The 25,622-nt window shown below is 37.5% G+C and overlaps 1 protein-coding gene across 4 annotated transcripts in view; it reads right to left on the bottom strand.

Annotated features, from left to right (window-relative positions):
• The window catches only part of GDAP2 (ganglioside induced differentiation associated protein 2), a 77,833-nt gene that overhangs the window by 18,308 nt on the left and 33,903 nt on the right, over positions 1–25,622 (bottom strand). For all 4 annotated transcript variants that reach the window (XR_013991779.1, XM_081026604.1, XM_081026603.1 and 1 more), the window contains 5 exons: positions 24,611–24,767; positions 15,226–15,302; positions 14,400–14,476; positions 11,128–11,267; positions 9,323–9,377 (listed from right to left, as the gene is read on the bottom strand). Coding sequence is in view for 3 of the 4 variants with exons in the window: in XM_081026604.1 (XP_080882730.1) it covers positions 9,323–9,377; positions 11,128–11,267; positions 14,400–14,476; positions 15,226–15,302; positions 24,611–24,767 (506 nt within the window). In the remaining variant the exon portion in view is untranslated. The remainder of the gene's footprint in view (positions 1–9,322; positions 9,378–11,127; positions 11,268–14,399; positions 14,477–15,225; positions 15,303–24,610; positions 24,768–25,622) is intronic.

Genomic DNA, 25,622 nt, shown 5'->3' with positions numbered 1-25,622 from the left:
AATAATTTTGTTAATTTCTTTTGACCTCATGTCACGTTCTTCAGTGGTTGTTCCAAACCTTCCATCTATTCCAAGCCCCTAATAAACAAACTTCCTTCCCGGCTGCTTATGAGAAAAGGCAGGGGATAACAGACAACACAGAACTAATCTCTATCAGAACGCTCTCCAAACTTACAGATTCATCCCCGCCATTTCTCCCTTCCAGTTCCAAACACATTATCCTCTCTATTGAATTCATACCACCTTATGTTTAGATCTCATTTACAGCACTTATTTCTACTTCCTGGTATTTCGGTTACTTACATTCGTTTCTATAATCTCCCTAGTACTACCTGGCGGACAATTATAGAACAGTCTAAAGTTTTATAAGGCACAGATAGAACCCTACATTCTTAAGTATTTGATAAAGAAAAGAATGAAGGCCTAGCTTACAATGATTTTTATGGCCTGGGTCACTATTCTATTTTGGCTATGTTATCAATGACTGGTATAAGGCCTCCAGTAAAACATTCCCCTCACCCCACCCATCTTACCAAGTTTATTTGGAAGGATATGGGGGGCAGGGAGGCACTTGGCCTTGCTGGAACCGAGTTAATTTAAATAAAATTAAAGTCACTTAACTGTATACCAAAAATCAGGTTTTTGTTTTGTTTTTTTACACCAGTTGTATTGAAAGCACATGCTGTTATATACCCAATTAATACAAAGTTATGCAAACTGGATTAGTGAAAATTCCGGGTTAGGAGCTCCACAACCAGTTACAGAGATGGCTGATAAACCTCAAAGAGCTAGGGAGAGACCACGGCGATTTTAGAGATTCTAGAAAGAGCTTAGAAATAAGATTGTAGACTCCGAACAGAGAACCTCCAGGATGTGTTAGAAGAGTTATGCGAGGAGTTAGCATAATCCGCTGTGCAGGATTGTGGGTGATACAGGATAATGGGACATGGACATTCCTCTACAGGGCGCATACGTTCTAGTAGTAGGAGTGCTAGACTATAAGTGTGAAGAGTAACTACCTGAGGTAAAATGTACTGAATGCAATGACTGGCCCAAAGAAAACCGTGACTCCCGAGTATACGCAAGGAACTGTGCTGCCTGGAAAAAGGTATGATTACAGAGCTAGAAGAGACTATACAGGGAATTTCTGTACCAGCCTCTTACCACTGTTTCTTTTTACATGCTGCTCTTTTAGTTCTGATACCTGCTCGATCCTTTACCTGGCTAACTGTCCTTCAGAGCTCAGGTCAGAATTCACCTCAGTGAGGAAGCTTTCTTGACCACTCTACCCCAAACTGGAAAAGGACCTTCCTTTAAGTGTTCCAGTAATACTGTGTTTACTCACAGTATTGCATAATTAACATTCTGTATTGTATTATCTGAGTCTCTAAATAGATGGTAAACTCCCCGATATGTCTTGTCAATACCATATTCACAGGGGCTAATGAATGCCGAATACAAAAAGTGAGGAATTCAATATGTGTTGAAAGAATTAAAACGGAGGAATAAGAGTTTCTGGACTTACTATTTAGGGATGGTCTAATTTTCCTTCATTCCACAATAAAAATAAATTGTACTTCATTCTGAGACTCAGTTTCTTCATCTATAAAATGAGCAAAGTAGACCGAAACGATTTGGAAGGTCTCCCTTACACAGTTCTATGAAATGATTCTTGACTATGTTGTCCCATACAGACAACATGGTGGGGTGGTGGTGAATTCAAGAAGTTTTGGTCAGGGAAGAACAGGTGGTGATCTTAGGCATACAATCTTTGAAAGAGAAACACATTTTTCTGTCACCTTTTCTCTCATTACCTCCTTCACATCCTTCAAGTATTAGCAAGAGAAAATTACTCCAAGGAGACAGACGCGGAAACTTAGTTAAAGTTTTCTGTTCAGGAAGACCCAAGAGCATCGTGTTCTATTTTTTTTTTTTTTCATTTTAGTTTTATATAGTCGGGCTTTTAATTTTCAATTATTTATATTATAAATATATACTTATTTAGGTAAATTGCATTACTTAAAAGGACTGCTGTGATATTTTGTGCATGCTAGAGATTCCTTCACCCAATTAATTATTCACAAATGCAATGCCAAGAACACAGGACCACAAAACAATATAAACTAGGAAAAGATGGTTCACACACGTGTGTACTCAATCCACCAGAGCCAGAAATAACAGTGGGTTTGAATTCTATTAGCTTGCATCCTATTAGTAAATTTCAAAGAAGAAAAGAGTAGTGATTTATATGAGCAGTCAATTATCACTTTGGGTGGAGTGGCCTGGAAAAGATCTGAGGAATATGAAAATCAGAACAGCATGACTCGATGGTTTTATTATCCCTTGATTTCATCTCATTATTTTATAATTACAAACACTCCACTTATAGTTCTTGACTTAGTATAAAATGATGGTGTTATTCTCTCAATCCTCCCTCCTTTTCTCCAACCCCAAATATCACGGAGAGGTAACACGATGGCTTTCACGTCATAGATCTGCTGGACCGGCCATTAGCACTGACTCCCATCCGAAGCAACTGCAATGGTGTGACAACCAAGGCTAGTGACTCTAACACTGAAATTTTTGATAATGTCTATCAACTAATGTCACATGAAGAGGGATAATTATTTACTGACTTTCTAGTGTTACGGGAGGAAGGGTTAAAGTCAGATCTTAGTAAACAGTGGCTACATATTTTCATAAGTCTGGTACGAAAGACCACTCTTTTGGTAAGTTGGAATTTGCGAGAGAAGTAAAACAAGTTTTCCACTAAAAAAAATATGAAAGTGTTCACTAAAGTTGACGGAATAACCACCACTCTATTGTTAACATTTCCTTTTATTTTCTTTATCACGTGTCTATCCATTCCTCTATCGATCTGTTGAGCCATCCCACTGTTTTGCTGCATTTCAAAGTAAATTGCACACATCAGTAAAGGTTCTCCAAATATGGCCTTCATATTTTTAAAGAGTTCAATATTTGTTCATTTTCTTTGCTATAAAATTTAGATTCGACGAACACAGGTTTTAAGTGTACTTTTGCTGCTTAGGCCAATGCACACGCTGTATAAGCAAAACTCCTATTAAGATATTAAACATTCTCATCCCCCCAGAAAGTTCCTTTAAGCCCTTCTCCCCAGAGGCAAACAGTTCTGATATTTTTTCTACCATGGATTACTTTTGCCCACTCTAGATTCTTATATAAATGGAATCACAGTATGAATCTTTCATGTAAGGCTTCTGTTACTCAGCGTGATGTTTAAGATTCTTCCATGCCGTGTATCAGTAGTACATTCTTTTTTATTGCCAAGAAATATTCCATTACAAGAATATATCAGAGTTTAATTATTTACAATCCTACTGATGGACCCTTGGGCTGTTGGACACTAAAGCTGGACAGACATTCCCGCAGAAGTCTTTTTATGCTATGTTTTCATTTCACTTGAATAAATACTTGGCAGCAAAATTGCTGGGTCACAGACTAGGTATACAAGTATATTATCTATAAGAAATTGTCATAACTTTTTTTCAAAGTGGTTGCACAATTTCCAAATCCCACTTATAATGTGGAAGAATTCCAGTGGCTCCACATCATAGGCAATTTTGGTATCGTTGGTCTTTAAAATTTTAGTCAATCTGGGGACAGTGCAGTGGCACCTCACTGCAGTATTATTAAAAACAGCTATTGAGATACAATTGACATACACTAAACTGCACATATTTAAAGTATACACTTTAAGTTTTGACATACGTATCTACCCATGAAACCATCACCACAATCAAGAAAATGAATAGACCCATCACTATCAAGGGTTCCCAGGGTCCTTTGGAACTCCTCTCTCCTGCCCCTTCTCCCTGTCCACAGGTAACCATGGCTCTGCTTCCTGTGATTATTATACATTAGTTTGCATTCCTCAGAATTTTATATGAGCGGAAGCAAACAGTACGTAAACTTGTTTCTCAGGCTTGTTTTACTTGGCATAGTTATTTGAGATTCATTCAAGTTGTTGCATATATAAATCGTTCATTCTTTTTCACTGCTGAGTAGTATTCTACTATATAGATAGACCACAGTTTGGTGATTAGTTCTCCAAGTGATGGGCATGTGGGTTGCTTCCAGTTTTTGGCTATCTTAAAGCTGCTAGGAGCATTTGTGTACAAGTCTTTGTATGGACATGTTTTCACTTGTCTTGGGTAATACCTAGGCGTGGACAGGTTAGATCACTGGAAAGTAGGAACATATTTAACTCTTTAAATAAATTGCCAAATTGCGTCCCAAAGTTTTTGTAACATTTTATATTCTGATCAGCAGTCTGACAGTGTCAACTCCTCCACACTCTCACCAATTTGGTATGGTTAGTCTTTTAAAATTTAGCCATTCTAATAGGAATATAATGGGTATCTCATTTGGGTTTAATGTGCACTTTCCTAAGGACTAATTATGTTGAACATCTTTTCGTGTGCTCATTTGCCATTTGTGTATCTTCTTTGTTGAAGTGTTTGTACAAATCTTTTGCCCATTTCTAAGTTGAGCTGTTCCTTATTATTGAATTTTAAGATTCCTTCACATATTCTAAAAATAAGTCCTCTATCAGATAAATGCTTCATAAAGATTTTTCTCTTGGGCTGTGGCTTATCTTTTCATTCTTATAACTATCTTTAAAAGGGCAGAAGTTTTTCGTTTTGATGAAGTACAATTTCGTTTATGGATCATGCTCTTGGTATTGTATCTAAAAAAAAATCTTTGCTTCACTAAAGGTCACAAAACTCACTCCCCTATATTTTCTTCTGTACGTTTCAGTTTTGTACATTTAGGTCTTTGATCCATTTTCACTTAAGTTTTGTATATGATGCAAGATATGAATCGTTCATTTTTTTTTTGCATATGGATATCCAATTGTTCCAGCATTGTTTATTGAACAGACCATCCTTTTCCCACTGATTTGATTTTGTGCTTTTATAGAAAATTAATTACCCATATATACATGAGTCTATTTCTGGATTCTCTATTCTGCTCCATTGATTTATTTGTCTATCTTTATGCCAGTACCTCAATGTCTTAAACACTGTAGCTTTAGAATGAGCTTTGAAAGCAGGTAGTATTTCCCCTCCAACTCTGTTCTTCTTCTCCAAAGTTGTTTTGGCTATTTTAGATACTTTGCATTTTGATTGGTCAATTTCTACAAAAAAGCTTGCTGAAATTTTGGTTGGGGCTGAATTGCATCTACAGATTTAGCAAGAATTGACAATTTAACACTATTAAACCTTCCAATCCACACACGTAGAATATGTCTTCACTGACTTAGGTCTCCTTTTATTTCTTGCATCAGTGTTTTGCAGTATATATAACCTGTACAGTGTACAAGTCCTTCACATCTTTTGTCATGTTTACCCCTAAGTACTTAATATTTTTGATACTAGTGTAAGTGATACTGCCTTTTAAATTTGATTGTTGTTAATATATATAATCAATTTTTGAATATTGCTATTAAATCCTAAAACCTTGATAAAACTTACTCATTAGTTCTAGTAACTTTTCTGAGGATACACAGGGTTTTCTACATAGATGATAATATCATCTGTGAATAAAGAGTTTTATTTATTCCTTCTAAATCTAGATGCATTTTCTTTTTCTTGCCATATTATACTGGCTAGGATGTCCAGTACAATATTAAATAGACGTAGGGAGAGAAGACTTGTTTCAAAGACATACTAAAGACCAAGCTAATCTTTTGTCTCCATTAAAGAAAAAATTTCAGTAGATGAACAAAAAATAAATGATAAGATTTTGGGAAATACTCAAGCACTATTTCCTTAAGTGTTATAAAAGAAAAAAATTAACCACCCACTGAGTGTAACAAAATAGTGGGAAAGTTAATAACATACATATTAACTAACACCATAGCTGATAAGACCATGTAATCAGAAGAGTAGGAAAAGCCCTTCATTAACTGACTGTTTACAAACTATACTTTTTCTTTTTTCAGCCTGACCAAGCAGTGTTCCCACAAGCATTTAATTAGCACTTATTGTGCTGTTCTAAAAGGAAATTTATAGTTTTTAAAATAATTACTTAAAATACTTCATGCAAATTCTAAAGATGGTAGTTGGATGAGAAACAACAATTTTGTAAACCATGAGAAACCCCACGGTGGAAAACATTCTCTCACTGAAGTCTACACTCATCTCTTAATTATGAAATATAATGAGGACTTTTCACTACATATCTTAATTTCTTCACAGTGCTTTAAAATAATGACTATTTCTACCGTCTTTGATGCTTTTCCCATCCGCCGCCACCTCTCAAAGCATTAGTCAATCTTGGTTTTCCTGTTGATTTTTAGATTCCTTCTTCTTGGTTTCCTTCCTTTGATGCCAGGGCTCTGTCTTTAGTTGTTCTCTTTGTTCTAAGTCTCTCTGTGATTTTATTCATTGACACTTTTAAAGAGGTAAAACTCTATTTACTTGACGGTGACTCAAATTTATATCCCAATCCATGATCTCTACATCTGATGACACCTGGGAACCATGGATGACAGTCCTTTCTTTCACTCCTACTCATCCAATAAATCACTAAATCTGGGTCATCTTTTCTCCAAATCCCATTGATATATGTTTTTTTTAAATTTTATTTTTTTGCCAGAGACCACTCTTGACAAACTTTTGCAGACGGCCCTATAGTAAACACTTGTGGCTTCATATATTATTCACTTTATAAGAAAATTGCACTAGGCAGGCCTCCAGCACTTGGGATGGGACCACACTGGAGGCAGGACAACACGAATACTGATTAGGAGGTTGCTGTCTCCTTTCAGGTAAGAATGACACTGGGATGAACTGAAGTAGAGGCAGTGGGAATAAAGACGGGCATGGACAAGGGCATGCACACAGAACTGGAGCAAACTGGTGAGATGGGAGGTAGGGGAAGAACCACGGGTTCTCCCCGGTTTCTGGCTCAGGCACCTGGGTGGGCAGTGCTCCCATTTACTAAGGCAGGGAGTAAGTGAAGGAGGACGACATGAGTAGCTCTGCTTTTAAAATGTTGAACTTCAGGACCCTGGTAAGACATCTAAGTGAAGATATCCAATCAGCAGTTCAACAGGCACAGGGATGATTGGTGAGGATGATGCTGATGGTAATGACAGCTAACGCTGACCGAGTGCTCACTATATGTCAGGCAATGTTTTAAGCATTTTACGTGTATTAACCAATTTCATCCTTCCCAAAACCCTACCAGGTAGGTACTATTATCATTCCCATTTTATAGAAGACGAAATTAAAGCACAGAGAGGTCACATAACTTGCCTGAGATAAGTTGGTAATTGGTAGCGCTGGGATTAGAACCTTCACTACCTGAATCTCAAACCCATGCTTTACACATCAGGCTTCACTGCCTCCCCAGACACATATTTGGGACTTGCACGTGTTTTGGAGGGTTGTTGGAGACACAGGAATACAAAAAGGTACAGAATGAAAGGAGAGGGCAGAAGATTTGGGAATGCTAACTCTCAAAGGATGAGTAAAGTAAGAGGGGGCAGCAAAGGAGACTGAGAACAACTAGCTAGAAGTAGAAAAACTAGGCAAGGTAAGTTTCAAAGAAGCCACTACAAAGTGTTTCGAGGAAGAAGTGATCAACTGTGTTTAAGGCTACAGGGAAACAAGTAAGAGAAAGACAGAAAAGCATCTGCTGAATTTAGTAACAGACATCACCAATGATTTTGGTCTCAGCAGCTTTAGCTGCGATAGTGGCAATTCGAAACAGACTAGAGCAATTTAAAGTGCATTGAAAATGAAGATGAGCACAGAATATAGACTACACTGAAAAACTTTGGTTGTAAAGAGGAAGAGAGATAAGTGGAGGCTTGAGCAGGTTTAGAAGTTTGTGAGTTAGATGCAGAACAATGGGAGAGGAGAAAGAGGGTAATTACTGAAGAGAGATCCCTGAGGAAATGGAAATACACTGTGTAGTTATGAGTGTACGCTCTGGAATTAAAATGTCTAAATTCAAATGCAGCCTTTGCTGCTTAGTAGCTGATGACCTTGGAAAAGTTATGTAACCTCTCTAAGCACCAAATCCGTGCCTGTAAAGTGGGAATATTACTACCATCTGTTTTGTGGATACATTATAAGGTTTAAATGAGACAATGTATGGGAAGAACTGACACAGAGAAGTACTTAGAAAACATTAGCTATTGTTATTACTACAGGATCCAGAGCACAGGTAGAGGGACCACCCTTCATTCAGAAGAAACACATTTTTGAGACAAAGAAGGAGGCAATGATAGGAATAGATGGCAGGTAACTCTGGGGTGGGAAAGAGAAGATGGAGCTCCTTACTGATGTTTTCCATGTTCTTGGTGAAGAACAAGGTGAGCCCACCTGTTGGAGGGAGGAACCGCTGGTAGAACAGGGTTTGAGGAAAGCAGAGAGCCTCGTGGGTCACTGTCAAGTGAAACATCGAAGGACTTCTTAGTGGTGCAGCCCTGTGAGTTGGCTGAGCAGCCCCAATTCACACAGCTCGATTTCTCCATCTCAGCAATCCAGAGGAGTGAAGAAAGCAGAAGGAGGGAATATCTCAAGATCAGGTTTTGATGGGCAAGTGTGATGAAAGGCTTAGAGGTCATAGATTAGTGTAGACATTGACAAGAGTGGCTGGAGTGATGGAACTTGGATTTTAGGCTGGGCAGGGAAGAATATGAACACAAAATAGAGATGATGTTTTCAGAAAAAGTAAAAGGACCAAAGGACTAGGTGTCTTGATGAAGTTGAGATGTAGGATTAGATATCAGAGATTTAACCATGAGTAAGACAGCTAGAGAAGAAAGCTCTCATGGATCTTGCAGGCTAGCGTACAAGGTAGAAAATTAAACAACTCATTTGAATTAAAAACATCACGATAATACAAGACTGTCAAATCTTAAGGGGTACAGTGCGGCAGTACCTACTAGCTGCACGATTGGTCGGAGAAGGTTTTCTACAGAAAGTAATTGTTGAGCTGAGATCGGAAGGTCAAACAGGAGTCAGCCATGAGCAGAGGAGGGCAAGTGTATTCTGTACCAACATGAGCAAAGCCTGGATGGCAAAGCACAGACAGTCCAGGACTGAGAGGCTAACAGATACTGAGGGCCGCATGCAAAGCCCCTGGAGTTACATGAGACCAAAACATTAGGACCGCAGCTTGAGGGCGCTTAAAAAGGAAGGGTGAACAAAGAAATTCGCAGCCACAATGGTCATAGTGAGAATTAGATGTTGAAATCTGTCTTACCATGCTGGCAGGCGGTACACTTAAATTTAAGATTTATCTAAAAAAAAAAATACTGTACCTTTGAACGAAATGTTGGATGAACAAAATAAACAGCCTTCAAATTCCTCTTGTACCTGATTCAAAATAAGAAAAAAAGGGTCAGTATAAGTCATGCCTAAAACAAGTCACCACTATGGACCATTAACTCTTTGCTTGAGTATCCAGAGAAGAAAATACTATATTTTTAAACAGGTCTAGCCTATTGAATTTTAGCTAAAATGTCAAAAACAATTCATAGAACATGTCATTATTTAAAGTATCTGTTTTATAGAAGCTATTTTCTTGGCTGTAATAGAGCCACCTAAGGTAGGACAAAGGAAAATCGTGTTTTACAAACTTTTATTGGGTGCCCTTTTTTTATGTGGTGCTAGATTCTCTGGGATCAGGTTATAAATTAAACAACAGTAAAACCACTTAAATTATTCGCAAAAATTAGAAATTAAAAGTTTCATTGGTTATATTACAGCAATAAATATAGGGAGTTGACTATGCCCCAGAAATTATACAAAGGCTTTATACTTAATTCTTATAACAATTCTATGAGCTGAGTACTAATAATTGTCTCTACTCTAACCCTCCAAAAGCCACCCAACCATCAAGTGACAGAGCCAGAAATTGAACCCAGGCAGTATGGCTCCAGAATCATGCTCTTATTCACTAGTCTCTCTAGTCTCTCCAGGCGTGCTGGAAATTATTTCAACAGCCTACTAATCACCATTGGGTCACATAAGGTTCATTAAAGGGGACTCCAGAGAAGTAATGCAAACTCTTCAATTCACAGCTGAGGCCCGATCAAAGTAAAGAGCTGGTTAGTGGAAGAGGCAGAATTACAGTGGAGTGAAGCTCCCACATTCAGAGAAAACTAAAAAGGTAAGTTAGGCAATGAAAGCTTTAATATTCCTAATTACGATGAGATTTAATGGGAGGAATAAGACAGTTGGAAACTGACAGTAATTTGCCTTCTTTGTACACTAACTGTAATAGGGATTTTTCAATGCAATCCATAAAAACAGTGATAAATAAAAAAACAGCTCCCAATAACAAAGCAACTACCAGGAGGGTAGAGTGCTATTTTTATTTAGGAAATCTATTAATGAGAAAAAAAAATTAAAGCAGAACATTTTATCTCTGTTGCAGTGGGGTAGTCTATATATTCTGGTTAAAATTTCCATTATCACTTCAAAGGAAATATGGTTTAAGGAAAATAATTTTCTGGCTCCAAGTCAGTGGCCCAGGTTCAAGTCCAAATTTCGCATTTGCTGGTGTGAATCCTTGGGCAACATACTTCGCCTTTCAGAATGACTATATTTTCCCATCTTTCAAATGTAGATAATATCTATATTTATTGACCGATAGGTAGGACAATGTAAATTCATATTTAACAAACAAGTTTATTGTGCGCTATTTTTTATATGACACTAGAATTTCTGGGATCAGATTATGAATTAACAAACTCATGGGTCACTGGATCAAATCAAATAATGTTTATAAATGTATTTTGATAAGTATAACACACCTTATAAACAGACGGTAGTATTTCTGTTACTTTATAAACAAATATTGGTAATGACCCCAAACCTTTTTCAAGGTGTTTAAGAGCCATTTTGGCAAAAGGTTACACATGAGTTTACTGAAATGTGATAAGCTGGAGGTAAAGAGGGCCCCTTATTATTAAACTATCTAATATAGGAATGATACATGAATAATACATGATACATTGTTATATGAAATACACTTGCACAGAATACACAGCGAGGTTTGCTGCTGGTTCATATTAGGACAGAAAGCAGCTGTTTCCCCTCATAATGTGCAAAAGTAACTAACTTGACATCAACGACATCGTAGAGCTTCTTCAGGAAGTCGGAATCCAGATGATTGTACTCGCTGGTTAGGGTGTGAAAATACACTAGTACATATTCCTTCACAGCAATGTGATCCATTACATGGATAAAATATAAGAGAGCCTAGGGAGAAAGAGGAGTAAAGGTCATTTTGCACAGTAGTCTATTTCCCAGAGGCCGAGAAAGAGGAGAAACCCAGGAGATGACTAATCCATGCCCCAGGCGTTGCAGGTGACGTCTCAGACTGACGAGTATCAGTTCCCTTTAGAAGGTTCTGCAGGAGAGTCGGTCAGGCTGGTGTTTGGTAATTCTCATACGTGGTACAGTACGATCCCGTGTTGTCTTATTCTGAGTGACGGAGGAGAACAATTGGTCTCCCTCCTCTCAAATAACTTCGTAACTCGAAAGAGTTCTTCGGTCAATTACCAGGTTTTCCCTCTCTAGGATAATGATATCAAATTCAGCAGAAGTAGAATTTCTAGACTTTTAATCATTCTTTTAGTTTGTGCTTGAATTCAATGAAAGTCTTTGCGGTCTCTACTGAGCTACAGATTCATGGCTCATGTAACCATCAACTGCTATAAAAGGACATGCTAAGTGATGCCTCACATGTCTCGCTTTGAGGGCTAATTTTCTCAGTCCCTTTAATGAGGATCTGAATAAGGAAAATGAGAACAGCTTTAGCAAGTAGAGGGCAATGGGCGGGGCAGCATTTCTAGAGCTCTGAAAGACTCAAACTGAATGTGACCCAGATCGGTTCGAGACATATTCCGTCACAAGAAGAATGAAATGTAAGCGAAACAAACACAAAGCAGATATACAATATGGGCAGGGCCAGTAAGAGCCAGTGGTGTGGCTATAAACTGACAAGGGGGAAGCTAAGAGGTAACAACCGAAGGATTACTATCAAACAGGCTATTTCCCCATTCTGCACAGGGAGGCCTTGGCACCCCCAGAGGTGGATTAACATGGATTAGAGTCCAACTGATACCCGAGCAGACAGAGGGGAGCACGAAGGAAACACGGTATCTTTCCAGTTGGTACCTGGTTTGACCTCACAATTTAGCTCATTGTTTTATATGAAATGATACATCATGAATATCCAGAACGCTCAAGTGCACACTCAAGTCAGGTGCAGGGCTTTCTGTTTTTATAGGCATCAATCTCATTACTAATGGTGAGAATAAACGTCATGCTGATTGATACAAATGACCACAAGCAGACACTTACTGATCATATAATTTGCATTATATTATATATGTGATATAGAAACATAACTCAGTTGAGTTTTTCCTTTGTGTGTGTGTGTATTTTCATTATTTTATATTTTATTATATTATTATTAATTTTGCTCTTATCAGATTGCTTCTGGTCCTTTCTGTCCACTCTCTATCCTGTCCTTAGGGAATTAAGATACTCATTTTTAGCTTCAAATTCCCATCTTTAACTTAATTTTTTTTCATTATAAAGAAGTGTAGCCACATAACACAAAAAAAATGTATAAAGCAAATTCTCCTTCAAACCATGAAATCCATTTTGAGATTTTTTTCCAATTTTCACCATTAATGCTTAAAAGTCAGTGTATATATAATTTTTCTACTGTTGATATTCTATTACAAACATTCCTCTGTAGTACTTGCCTCTATAACTATAATTTTTTGTCAGAGAATAGTATTTTAAGACTATTTAATGTAAGCATTTCAATGAAATTTGTTTTCATTAGTTTCAGGTATACAAGCAATGTAACAGTTAGACATTTACACCCCTCACAGTGATAATCCCCCCAATCTCCTACCCTCTGACATCGTATACAGCTATTACAATTCCACTGATTATGCTCCCTATGCTGTGCGCCTCATCCCATGACCATACGTGTGCATGTCTATGTATGTGTATATATATACACATGTATATGTATATATATATATAAAATTATAGTTGCTATCCAGTATTATTCAGCTTCAGCTTTAGGTATATAGCACAGAGGTCAGGCATCTCCCCAGTCTATGACGTGATCCCCCTGATAAGTCCAGTCCCCATCTGGCACCCTACATAATCTTTACACCATTATTGATTATATTCCCCAAACTATATTTCATATCCCGGTGGCTATATTGTGACTACTAATTTGTACTTTTAATCCCTTCACCTTCTCCCCAAACCCCACCCTCTATAACCATAATTTTTAAGAGTCACAGAACATTCCATCTGTGGATGAACAATAACCACCTGTTAGGAATTCAGGTTATGATTTTGTGTTATAAATTAGCCTGTGAGTAACATGTCAGGTTCAGTGCTTTCACCCTTTTTTTTAACCCAAACACCAGTGACCAGGAATCTAAGGGCTTAAACAGAAGCAATTGCCTGCTTTTGCACAACTGTGTTTTATCTCAAAATTGTGTGTAATATTTTTACATTTTTAAGTACATAATTTTTTTTCCTATGGCTAAGAATTATACGTTAAAGTGATTCTCCTTTGCAGTGAGTTTCCACTAAAACTGTTTTAAGATCTATATATTTATCCTGTGAATTCAATTGTTCCTTGCCTAAGTATTCCAATTTGGGTGGTTTCAGGGCCTACAGCTACTTCCACACTTAGGATTATTTCCTTAGTACAAATTCTCAGGAATGGAATTACGTACTAGGTCAATGGCTGTGACCACTTTTACAGTTTCAATTTTTCTTTGATCACGATGACTTAAAAGTTCTGGTTAATTTTGAAGGTGAAAAGAGATTTCTCATTTTAATTCACTTTTTTTAGACTACTAGTCAGATTGACCATCTTTTGTTTTTATTTACCAGTGATACCATTTCTTTTATGAGTCATCTATTTCTGTCCTTTGCCTCCCAATGAAGGGATTATGGAATTATGACACATTGGGCTGATTACATCTCTGGTTTCTTCTCTTCAGATAGATACACAATTTTTCTTTTTTAAAGAAACGCAGACTTTGATTGTTAGTACAATTATAATACAGAATGATTCCAATCAAAACCCTGCTAGGTATGTCATATCCAAAACAAAGCAGCTGCGTTTCGGAGGTCACATCATGGCATTCCAGTATTTGTTCCTACAGAGCAAAACCAAACCCCCAACTTACTGAAATGGTACGCACAGACTTGCACGACCAGGGCTATTACTCTGCCTGAGATACACAATTCTGCCTCATCTCATATTCTAAGCTGATTCCAAATTCATATCCTCCTTAGTTTTAAACCAACATTATTTGTTAAACGGAGCCTTTTCGGGCTTACCTTGTCCATATCTATTAATGTGACAGGAATATTTCTTCCAACAACCACCATCACTGTGCGACCGCAATGATCAACACCTACAAACAGGAAATGCAATGAGTATCCAGACATGTATGCCCAAAGTATCACTTGTCCTGGGAGCTGACTTTATAAAAACAGTCTACACAAATGTAAAAGATTGAAAACCAGGAGAAGTTTTTCAAATTTCATTTGCAAATTTCTCTCACTATGTGGAAAACAGCTCCTTTTTATTTATTTATTTTTTGCTTCTTGAGGTTTCCACGATGGCCCTGACTTTTGAGATAAGGCCTCGTATAGGTTTGAAATCAGGGACAGTAAAAGGTAAGGTCACAAGGCAAAGATCTTTTTAGAAATGGCTTCCTGTTTAGGCTCACAACAACTTTTAACAAAATCAGTGATCCAGGAAAACTCAAATCTGAAAATTAACAAGAACTGTCTGAAAAAGAAATACAAGAAAGAGCAGGAATCTGAGAACTTTCACTGCCTCCATTATACATTCATGTAAGATTTGTTCAAATTTTGTATAGAAAGTACATGGTACTTTTGAAAGCAGAAAAAAAAATGGAAAGGTAACAAAAAGGACAATAAGAAAAAATGAAGTTGGTCAAGTAGAACTACAAGTTGAAAAATTTATCGGTTGAGATGTTATTTTTAAGATCGTGATGATGAGCAAAAGCTATCTTCATTGGTACATTCTGTTTACAGATAAACTTGACTAAAGCAGAGCAAAATAAAATCTCTAACAGCATCCTAGGTAGGTTCCTTCCTTAGTAAAAGAAATCAGTTGCCATAGCCACAAGCTCACCTGTTTGGTATAAGGCTTTGAGAGACGCGATGTCAGACAGATCCTCAGATCGTGCTTGACATAACCAGCGGTTGTAACTAGAGAAATAAAAGATGTAATTAGTAGAATAAACCCTTAAAATTAAATTTTCAAATAGGACCTGTTTTTATCTTTCCATTCCTAAAGAATGATGTTTTACCATGAAGGAGTTAAAGAGGCCATCGTAATATGCAGAATCCCTGCTATGTGCTTTGGTAAAATAAATACAAATGATTACTGAGAAAGGAAGGCGTTCATACTCAATTTAGAAAACTCCTTTCTCACATGAAGACTACTCATATAAATGGCTCAGATACCAAGTTCTAGAACTAACTTGTTTTTAAATACTGTTATTTTCCTTTACTAAAAACAAAATAAAATAAAATAAAAAATAAAAAAGCAAAGGGAGAAAGCCTAAAGCAATAGCCGTTCTCCAAAATAGGCATTCACTCATTCAACAAAGTATTGAGTGCTTACTGTACGATAGGTACTGAGGGTACTACAGTGAGTAAACATGGTCAGTGCCCTCGAGGAGATTACTTTGCAGAAGGAAAACAGGTTAAGTGTTGTACATGTTATATGGGGTCACAAAGGAACTAGGTAATTTTATCTGGGATGTCCAGCTTTCTTTAATGATGTGTTAATCAAACTAGGTGTACAGATACCCGCTACACCAGATCACAAGGACCGCAGTTTGGCTTTGGCTAGGAGGATATTAAAGCCGGAAGACACATTAAAGATCTCAAAGAGGAGAAATGACCTGCAAAAGGGTCGAGTTAATCTTAGAGTTACCAGCCAATCGATGGTTGAAACTGAAGTTGCACTCAGGTCTCCAGATTTCTGGAAAGGTTAGTACTTTTTCTACTATTTCCTACTGCTTTCTTAAAATTCAAAGTGCCTCTTAGTTGATTCCTCAGCTGCAAAATGGTGTGTATGGAGGGCACCCTTTGCTGTAAGTACAATCACACACTAAGGATATTTAATGGGAAGTCTCTTACACATGGATTGCAATCAACAAGTGATACGCCCGCTAGTTTCACAGAAATTGTTACTGCTTGCATAAAACACACTTGGTATTATATAGTTCTATAGCTTATGCCTTTTTAAATTTGGAAACTTGTCCACTTACACCAACTGAAAAGTCAAAGAAGTAACAGCTTTTAATTTTGGTTTAAGATGTAATTTGCTAGTCAAGAAAAGACCTACATGTATCGTCGTTCTCCTAAGTATATGCACTATTCCATATTTCCACACAGAGTCATTTTCTAGGTTATTTACTCTAAATCCCCAATTGTACTGTTTTCTAATTGTTTTCTGATTAAGTCATCTCCACAGACAGAATAATATATCTTATAAGCACAAACCATGTTAACAGGAATTCGGTAAATACCTGTTAATTTCTATACTCTAAACATTCATGAACTGATTTTTCAGAGGTTTATTGCATAAATGCAATGTCTACATCATAGTAGGGACTCACATCTTTGCTGAATGGAATAACAGACATGAATACTATTCAAGGCATTTTGGGGGTCTGAGAGTAATAACAAAACGTCCTTGGCTTCCAAGAGTTTAAAATTGAATATATGAGATAGACATATTACAAAGAAAATTGAACTTTGTAATGAGACAAGCAACCCAACAGATGTCTAAATATCAACTGAGCATGGATGCTGAGAGAGGGGTGGCTGGGCTAGGGGTGGGGGCGGAGTGAAGGGGGGTGGAATGGAGGTAATGTCCAGGCTGTAGACTAGCTGCTCCCTTCTTTGTATCACAAAGATAAGCACAGGGCTTCACCCGTTTATTGTAACATTTGCTTCTCTCTATTAGACCACAAACAGGGAATATATCTTACTTGTCCCCGTATTTTCAGCAAATCTCTAGGGTAGTTCCTGACACTGAGTAACTATGTGTTCAACGAGCTGTGAAAAAAAAAATTTTTTTAACTGGAACTCAGGTACACAAAATGAATTAATTACCTTTGGTTCAAAATACTTATCACTGGTACATACATGGTTTGCTTTTACTGGTTACTTAATTAGTTATTTTAAATTAAGTAATAAACTCTCCAAAGCCTACCACCCAGAACAAAAGTTAGCAACCTCACGGTAATCTCATCATTTTATTGCTCTCCTTTTTCTATCATCGTAATTCATCTATACAGAGGGTGCCAAAAAAATGTATACACATTTTAAGAGAGGAGGAAACTATTAAAATTATAATACTCAATATATACCAAAACAAAAGATGAATACAAGTCACGCGTATACATTTTTTTGGCACTCCCGGTATGCATTCCTAAAAAAAATTTTGTTTTTTAACTATTTAAAGGAGAAAAAAAGCCGATCAGGCTTTATGTAATTTTTGGGTCTTACTTTCTTGACTTGTTATATTACCAAGTTTTATGTATACTGTTGGGTGTCAATGGTCTTCATTCATTTTGACTCCTCTATACAATGTATTCACACAGCATAAAAACTACAGTGTCTATAAATCCATGCTCCTACTGATGGGCATTGGGCTGTTCCCAGGTTTTTGCTACTGAGAACAGCGCTATGTTGACTTATTTCACACGGCTCCTGGTACCCACACGCATGACTTCTCCTGGGGAGCCACGTAGGAGTGGGAGGGCCAGGTAGTAAGATATGTTCAGTTTTAGGAGCTACGGCCAAATCTCCTTCCCAAAGTGCTGCACCAATTTATACATCTACAAGCAACGAACACAAGACCCTGTGGGTCCATGTCCTCTTCAACACCTGGTATTGGCAGATGCTTGAATTCTGCCAATCAGTTATGTTTGAAATGGGGCCTCATTTTCCTGGTTACTAGTGATGCTGAGGCCCTGGCCACGTTCAATGGCCATGTTTCCCTCTTCTGTGAGATGCCTTCATATTGTTTGTCCTTTTTTCTACAAGGCTGTTTATTCTTTTCTCACTTATTCATGGGAGTTTTTTTATAGTATATTCTTAATACAACCGTGTTTCTCCCAAAATAAGACCTAGCCGGACCATCAGCTCTAACTCGTCTTTTGGAGCAAAAATTAATATAAGACCCAGTATAATATAATAAATATAATATATTATAAAAGGACAGGTCTATATTAATTTGTGCTCCAAAAGACACACTAGAGCTGATGGTCTGGCTAGGTCTTATTTTGGGGGAAACACGGTAAGCATTTGCCAGTTGGGTATACTGTGAATATTCCCATTCTGTAACTTGTTCTTGACTTTCTTTAAGCTTCATGGCTCTACTTTCTGAAGCTCTTAATTTTAATACAGTCAAAACTATTTTCTTTCATTGTGCTTTTTATAGCTTGTTTATGAAACCTGCCCTCTTCTCAAGATATGAAAGTACTAACTTATAACTCCTTCCATGAGTTTTAATTTTTTTAAGTCCTTAATCCATCTAAAATTGATTTTTGTCCACGTGAACTCCAAAATAGTATAAACTCTAAAATGTTTTTAACCTTGATCTGTGATTCCTGACTTGAGTTCCTAGGATGGACACTGGTTGGCAAAATCCCTGTGAACATTTTATGGGGAGAAGGTTTATAGCTTACGTAAGATTCTCAAAGGCTTCATGATTCAAAAAAATTTAGAATCACTGCTGAGACAATGGGGGCTGTTTCAGTTTCTAAGGACCTTGACATGAATTCCAATATAAACAATACACGAAAGCAATCTTCACCTGCTTTCTCCTTTATTCTAATTAAATCTCCATTTCCACTATCGAAAATTTGATTTGGTTACCTTTTCTTTTAAATCAGTATTCGGGAGGAGGGAATAAAAGCAAAAGATGTTAGCTTTATCTCTTCATCCAACAGAGAAACAATGCTTTCTTTGTTTTTTTAAAAATCTATTCAAAGATAAATCAAAATTTTCCCTTATTATCTTTCGTGAACGGCACCTCATTGTTTGCTGTAGTTTCTGTGTTTTCTTTCAATAAACACATGCAATCTTTGCTCCCAACCCAACAGTCAAAACAAAAGCCAAAAAAAGAAAATAACTCAAAATAGTTTGTTTTCCTAGAGCTTATTCCAAACAAATTTCTATTAAATTAATGGCTGAATATAATCATGGGTGAACAGTCACACAAAATATGTCAAAATGGCAGCTAAGTGGCCACCCACATGCTGTAAAGGGAGAAACGCTGAGTGGATCGTTTCTCAATGGGCTACACTCAGGTAAGGTTGGCTGCTGTCCTCACAAGGCTAATACAAGGCAATTTCTTCCAGTTAATCAATTACCATCCACCTGCACAACCAAAGGCTGAACGATGAAGAAAATTTAAGCTAAGTTACTCTTAAAAGAGGAGTAACTCACTCATTGGTGTACACCCATAGAACAGGTAAACATTTAGCTTTGGAATGAATTAGCTTTTCCTGATCTCATGCAGTTGTCCCACACTGGACTTGGTTAAGACCCTTGTTATGAACTCTTATTGCACCCTGTAGTTTAAATAAAGCATTCATAATAATCAGTGTAACATTTCTCCCTCTGCAAGACCCCAAACTCCATGAGGGCTGGGGCTGTATCTGTCCTGCATGCCACTTGATCACATTTCTTGCACAACACTTGGCACATAGTAAGAGCTCAATAAATATTTAGTAATGAATGAGGTAGAGTTTTTACTGTGAGAAGTGACATAAGAATTACAGGCAACTGGAACTTAAGCCAACTAAGGAATGCTTGAGAAAGAAAAAAAGTGACGGTAAAAATAATTTTAAGAGTTTTAAAAGCTGTATCTTTGAACAAATAGATTGCTTCCAATTTCTATCTTATGACACCCGAATCGGTGTCACAACTGGGTAGGAGACCTGGAAATATTAATCAAGAAATAAATAATATGTATATTTTTTTCAGATATTAAAAAGAATCATTACAGAGATATTGAAGTGGCAAGGCAATGCTGTGAAAGAATGCTCTAACTTAGCCAATCCACGACCTTTAGTTTTGTTACTGACGGAAGAATTGAAGGCTTTCAAAAAGATATTACTAACTAAAGACCTACTTCCTCAGAAAAATTTAGCATTTGCTCAACCTGATCTACTAACATTACCAACAGAAACAAGACGTTTTTATGTAAATAAAAGCCTGATTTTAAAAATCTAAGAGAAATAAGTTTTAAACACTACAGCTGGCCATCTTAAACATTTAGCATGTGGTCCAGTATGCAAACAGATGACGTATAGCTCAGTGATATCCTAAACTGCTGAACAATTCTCATTCTCACACTTTTTGGTCTCTGGATCCATTTATGTTTATGTCAGTGATACCCACCAATATTTACTGAATCAGAAATAAAAACAGAAATTAAAAAAATTATTAACTTAAAAACAGTAAGTTTTCACACACAAAAAATCTGTATTCAGGGAGAAGAGTTATACTGTTTTACATTTTTGCAAATCTCCTTAATTCCTACTGGATTCTCATATTTGCTTCTGCATTTAATCTACTGCAGTATCACACGTTAAGCAGCTTCTGGAAAACTCCACTGAACACTAGAAGAATGAAAATGAAAAGGACAAGAAAGTCTTAGTAACATTAAAAAGTAGTTTTGGTCTCGCAGACTTCCTGAATGGGTCTCAGGGTCCCTGGTCCACACTTTTGAGCTGCTGTTACTACTCTGACGAATTCTGCAATATAGATACAAGACCTTTAATCAGCATAGACACTGCCACGTAAATGGGAAATCCGAAAATCTTTTGATTCAAATGTAGCTTATCACTCAAGGCAACTGAGTGGCAGAGGTACCAAGCCCTTGTTTCTTGGTTCAGACCGTGGTAGCCATGGTCTGTGCTCTTTTCCAAGCCGGAAACTATGCTGACTGGATGTGTGCACAGCCTGACCACTGTTTAGGAGGTACCCCTGACACCTGAAGGTAGTGTGGCTCACTCATGAATTTCCAGAAGAGAGGGACTACCTTGGTTATCTTTGTATACTTCAGTATCCAGAATATTGTCTTGTACAGAGTAAATATCCAGTGCTTTCTGAAGTGAATGCAAACTGTTGTTATGAACGTGAACCTCAAGATCAAGGCCTTCTATCAAGAAGGACAATACTTCACATGCTGCTGTTGTAGTCTGTCCTAGAACCCATCCCTTTGCTGCAAGCATGCACTCAGTGAATACAGGTTCATTTTAGTACTGGCTTGAACTTGTTAAGTGAAACAAATCGCCTCATTGGAAAAAGAAACAAGACAGTATCCAGTCCAAACAAAAACTTACAAACATTCCAGAATATCTGCACCACGCATGGAGAAATGAAAAAGGTAGTTGGGGGCCGTGTGTGTGTGTGTGTGTGTGAAAAAGAGAGAGAGAGAGAGAGAGAAGAGGTTGACTGATTTCAGAAAGGTGGTAACACAGTTCTTTGTATACAAATACAAAATATTTTCAGTGCTTTCCAGCTTCTCCAGAGCTGGTCTGTGTAAGTGGGCTGAAGATGGTGGTAGAGAAGGGAGATATGTTGCAGTAGCCACTTCAAAGGCTCCTCCTTAATCAGCTGTAACTCTGTCAGTGATTTCAGGCAAGAATCATCTAAGGAACCCCCAGAGGTTCTGAGTCAGGAAGTTTCGTGAGGTCTACAAATATTCAGCGAGCAGCCCTGGCGATTTGAATGCTTACACACTGTATCTCCCACTTTAGAGAACAGGATCAGATGGTTGCCAAGTTCCCAAGACCGTAGACCAGTGGTTCTCAAAGTGGGGTCCACAGCCCGGAGACTTTTTCAAGGGGTTTGCCAGGTGAAAACGATTTTCATAATGACACTGGCACATCATCTGCCCTTCTGACTGTGCTGACGCTTGCACCGATGGCGCAAAAGCCACTGCTGGGTAAAATCTTGGTGCCTTAGCATAAATCAAGGAGGAGGCACCAGACTGCATCTGTTGTCACCGTATTCTTCAACTGCCAAAATACTCACGGGGGGGAAAAAAGGCAGTTTCATTTAAGAATGTCTTTGATGAGGAAGTAAAATTATTAATTTTATTAAATCAAGCCTTGGGAATACATCTGTTTAATATCGATGTGTCACAGAATGGGAAAAACACATAAAGCACTTCTGCATACTGAAGTATGAGGTTGTCTTGAAGAAAAGCACTATGTGTTGCACTTGAAAGCTGAACTAGGTGCTTTTTTTCATGGAACACCATTTTTCTTCAAATAATGACTGGCAGATAAACTATGGTTATTCAACATGAATAGCTGGCAGATGTTTTCTCAAAAATGAAGAAAACCACCCTGTAATTTCAAGAAAAACAACCAAGAACATTTTTTGCCAATGATAAAACTTGAGTTTTAAAAAAATATATACAATTTTGGAAAGTTTGTATCCATCAGAGGCTTACAGTTTCTAATACTTAAAGATTTTTCTGATGATATCAGTGGTGATATTAACAAATATAATCTTTTCATATTGTGTAGTAAAATGCGTATTTGGAAGATATGAAAAATTCAGTGATTCAGTATTTTTCAGAAGACCAATGCATCGTATTATAAATTTCATGCTCTAAATCCCTATTAAAATCCATTCAAAGTGTAGGATAGAACAATGTATTTTAATATAACAGAATACAAAAATTCATGGTTATGGTTTGAGATTTCACATTACAACTAAACTTTAAAAAAGTACATTGAGTTATAGTGTAGTATCAAAGAATAACATCCTCAATTACGTGAAAAAAAGTATTAAAATACGCCTACCTTTTCCAATTATATATCTGAGGTCAGATTTTCTTTATATACTTCACCTAAAACAATTTATTGAAATAGTTTGAATGCTGATTATGAGAATCCAGCTGTCTTTTCCTAAGCCAAACATTAAGAGATTTGCAAAAATGTAAAATAGTGCCATTCTTCTAATTTAAAAAAAAGTTATTTTTCATGAAAACATCATAGGTTATTTTTAAAATGAATAAATAATTTCTCATATATATATTGGTAGATATAACTCATTTAAACGAAAGCTTTCTGGGGTCCTTAACAATTTTTAAGAATGCAAGGGGGCTTGAGAACCACTGCCCTAGACCAAAAGAGGCACCCAATCTAGGAGCATATCAATCACGATGTGAAGAAGTTTAAAAATACATATAGATGCCAAAGTTCCATTCATGTGGGGGACAGCCCAGTCACTGTATTGAAAGAAAAGTGTTTGTCAGATGATTCTTACACATGGCCAAGTTTAGAAACCACTGAAACGATCATTTGATTGTTACTGCTTTTGGAAAAGTTATTTATTGGTGCCCCCTACTGGCTCCTGTTTATGAAAGTAGAATAAAGTGAAGACCAGGAACTAGGGAGACACAAAATTCTAATTCTGTCAGGGACTCCAGATCATCTAGTCCAACTCCCACTTTATAGACGGAGACTGCCAGCAACCACCCATCATTACAACCGAGTGTGACAGACACTACGCCAGGCTTTGATTAAGCACCAAGTGTGGAACAAAGCATACAGGACGAGGCCTCTATCCCAGACGTCTGTTCCACCTATTCCAACTTATCTCCAGCGAGATGCATTTCCAGAGGCCATCGCTTCTAAGCTGAAACCTGCAGAATGGGAAGGAATTGAAGGACAAACTATTGCAGTCCAAAGGGAGGGCAAGTGCCAAAGCTCAAAGGTAAAACAGACCATGGTTTGCTCAGTACTGAAGAGAACACTGAGTGACCGATGTGCAGAGCTTGCCAAGTAGCAGTAGCCGTGCTACGTTCGTTAGTCTTAGGAGATGTTACCCCCTTAACCAACCCTAGAAGGTAATGGATGATATTAATCATTTATAGTTTACGATTTTTTCTTTGCTTTGAAATTTTCTGAAAAGCAGCTAGCATTCCAAGGACTGTTAATCCTTGGAAAAACTTACTCAGAAGTACCAAAGCTGCTTCTCTTTATATTTTAAAAAGGATTTATTCAGAATTGCTTTGGAAAATACTTGAAAGAAAAGGAACGGCTTTATAAAGTCCCTGGGGATAAATCAGGGAGAAACGAAGTGCTTTTAGATGTAATAAAACTGTAGATTATGTTTTAATTATAAACATAGTAAAGTCAGGTATAAATTTTGTAAGTCTCCTTTCCCTTTCCCTGGTTTACTTTTACGACATAACCTCACCCAGAAGCACCAGTTACAGCAGAATGAGCAGGAGCTCTGAAGTCAGACACGCAGCTGAGCAGTGGTTTCATCACCGATTAATTCCAACCACTGATAAATTAACTTTGAATTTCTGCATCTACAAAGTGGGGACAGTGTCCTCCCCCCGGACTGTCATGAGGAATAAATAAATGAGAGTACAGTACATTAGATCATTCAGCGGATGGAAGGCCCTTTCTTGTTTCTCATGTCTTACATGTCTGTCAGTCCACAGGGCTTTGCCTTACTTTCTCTGATGCTGCTTCTGCAGGGCCGCCTCTGATAACTGCCCCTGAAGGATCAGTCTTCTTTGCTTATCAATATCTCCTTCCATTCGAGCAAAAGCATGAGAGCCAATGAAAGAGAGATCAACTCCCAAGCCTTCATCCTCCTCTTCTGGACTGTCTGCAACAAAAATCCTGTCAATACAGAGCTTCCGACAATACTTGACAGTAAATGCTGCAAACAGATTGTGAATGTTGCAATAGGGATGACCGCTAGCGAAATGGGTTTAGGAGGTTAACTTTGGAGAATAAAACTGAAATCAGATTTAGGTATCTGAAGAACTGCAACAAAGAAGGAAACTACTCATCCATGTGTGACACAAGTATTTTAGGAATATATGAAATCAAATCAAGGTGACCTGGGTATAACCTTTGGAAGGAAAACAGTAGAATGTAATCATAAGCAAAAGATGGAAGTAATTATACTGCATGTGGGTTTAAAGATGGATTGTAGCACAGCATCTAACAAAAGAAGAATATAAAAAACAAATGTTTGGGGGTCATTTATCCAGAATTGTTTAAGGAGGGAGCACTTGATTGGTTGGCACGTAAACTTCAGTCCTTGTCCGGTAACCCCCGAAGGACGATGGATAGATCAGGATTGCAGGGTATGTTTTGATTCTAATTTAGCATACTGGTTTGCTACACTGGGCACATCTACACAACCATTCTCATCTATAAGAATTACAGTTCTGACTATAAATTAATAAGTTAACTTGCTGATTTCTCCATATGATCATCTGTTAGGGTGTTCCCCACTGCCTTAGCAGATCTATTTAAAAAATTAAAAACAAACAACCCCTGGACCAGGGGGAGCTTCCCAAAGCAATGTCGGCACTTGAAGCCCAGCCCGGTGGGTCATCCAGGTGGGATTTCCTCACATCTACTTCACGGCCCCTCAAAGTGTGACAGGTCACAGCTTAGAAGAGTCTGCTTTTATTGAAAATAAAAACCCAAAACCCATGAATGAATCTTC

The sequence above is a fragment of the Rhinolophus hipposideros genome, assembly GCF_964194185.1.
Source record: "Rhinolophus hipposideros genome assembly, chromosome: 19".
In the NCBI taxonomy this organism is placed as follows: domain Eukaryota; kingdom Metazoa; phylum Chordata; class Mammalia; order Chiroptera; family Rhinolophidae; genus Rhinolophus; species Rhinolophus hipposideros.
The sequence above is the reverse complement of the archived record's forward strand: the minus strand, read 5'-3'. Positions and strand labels throughout refer to the sequence as shown.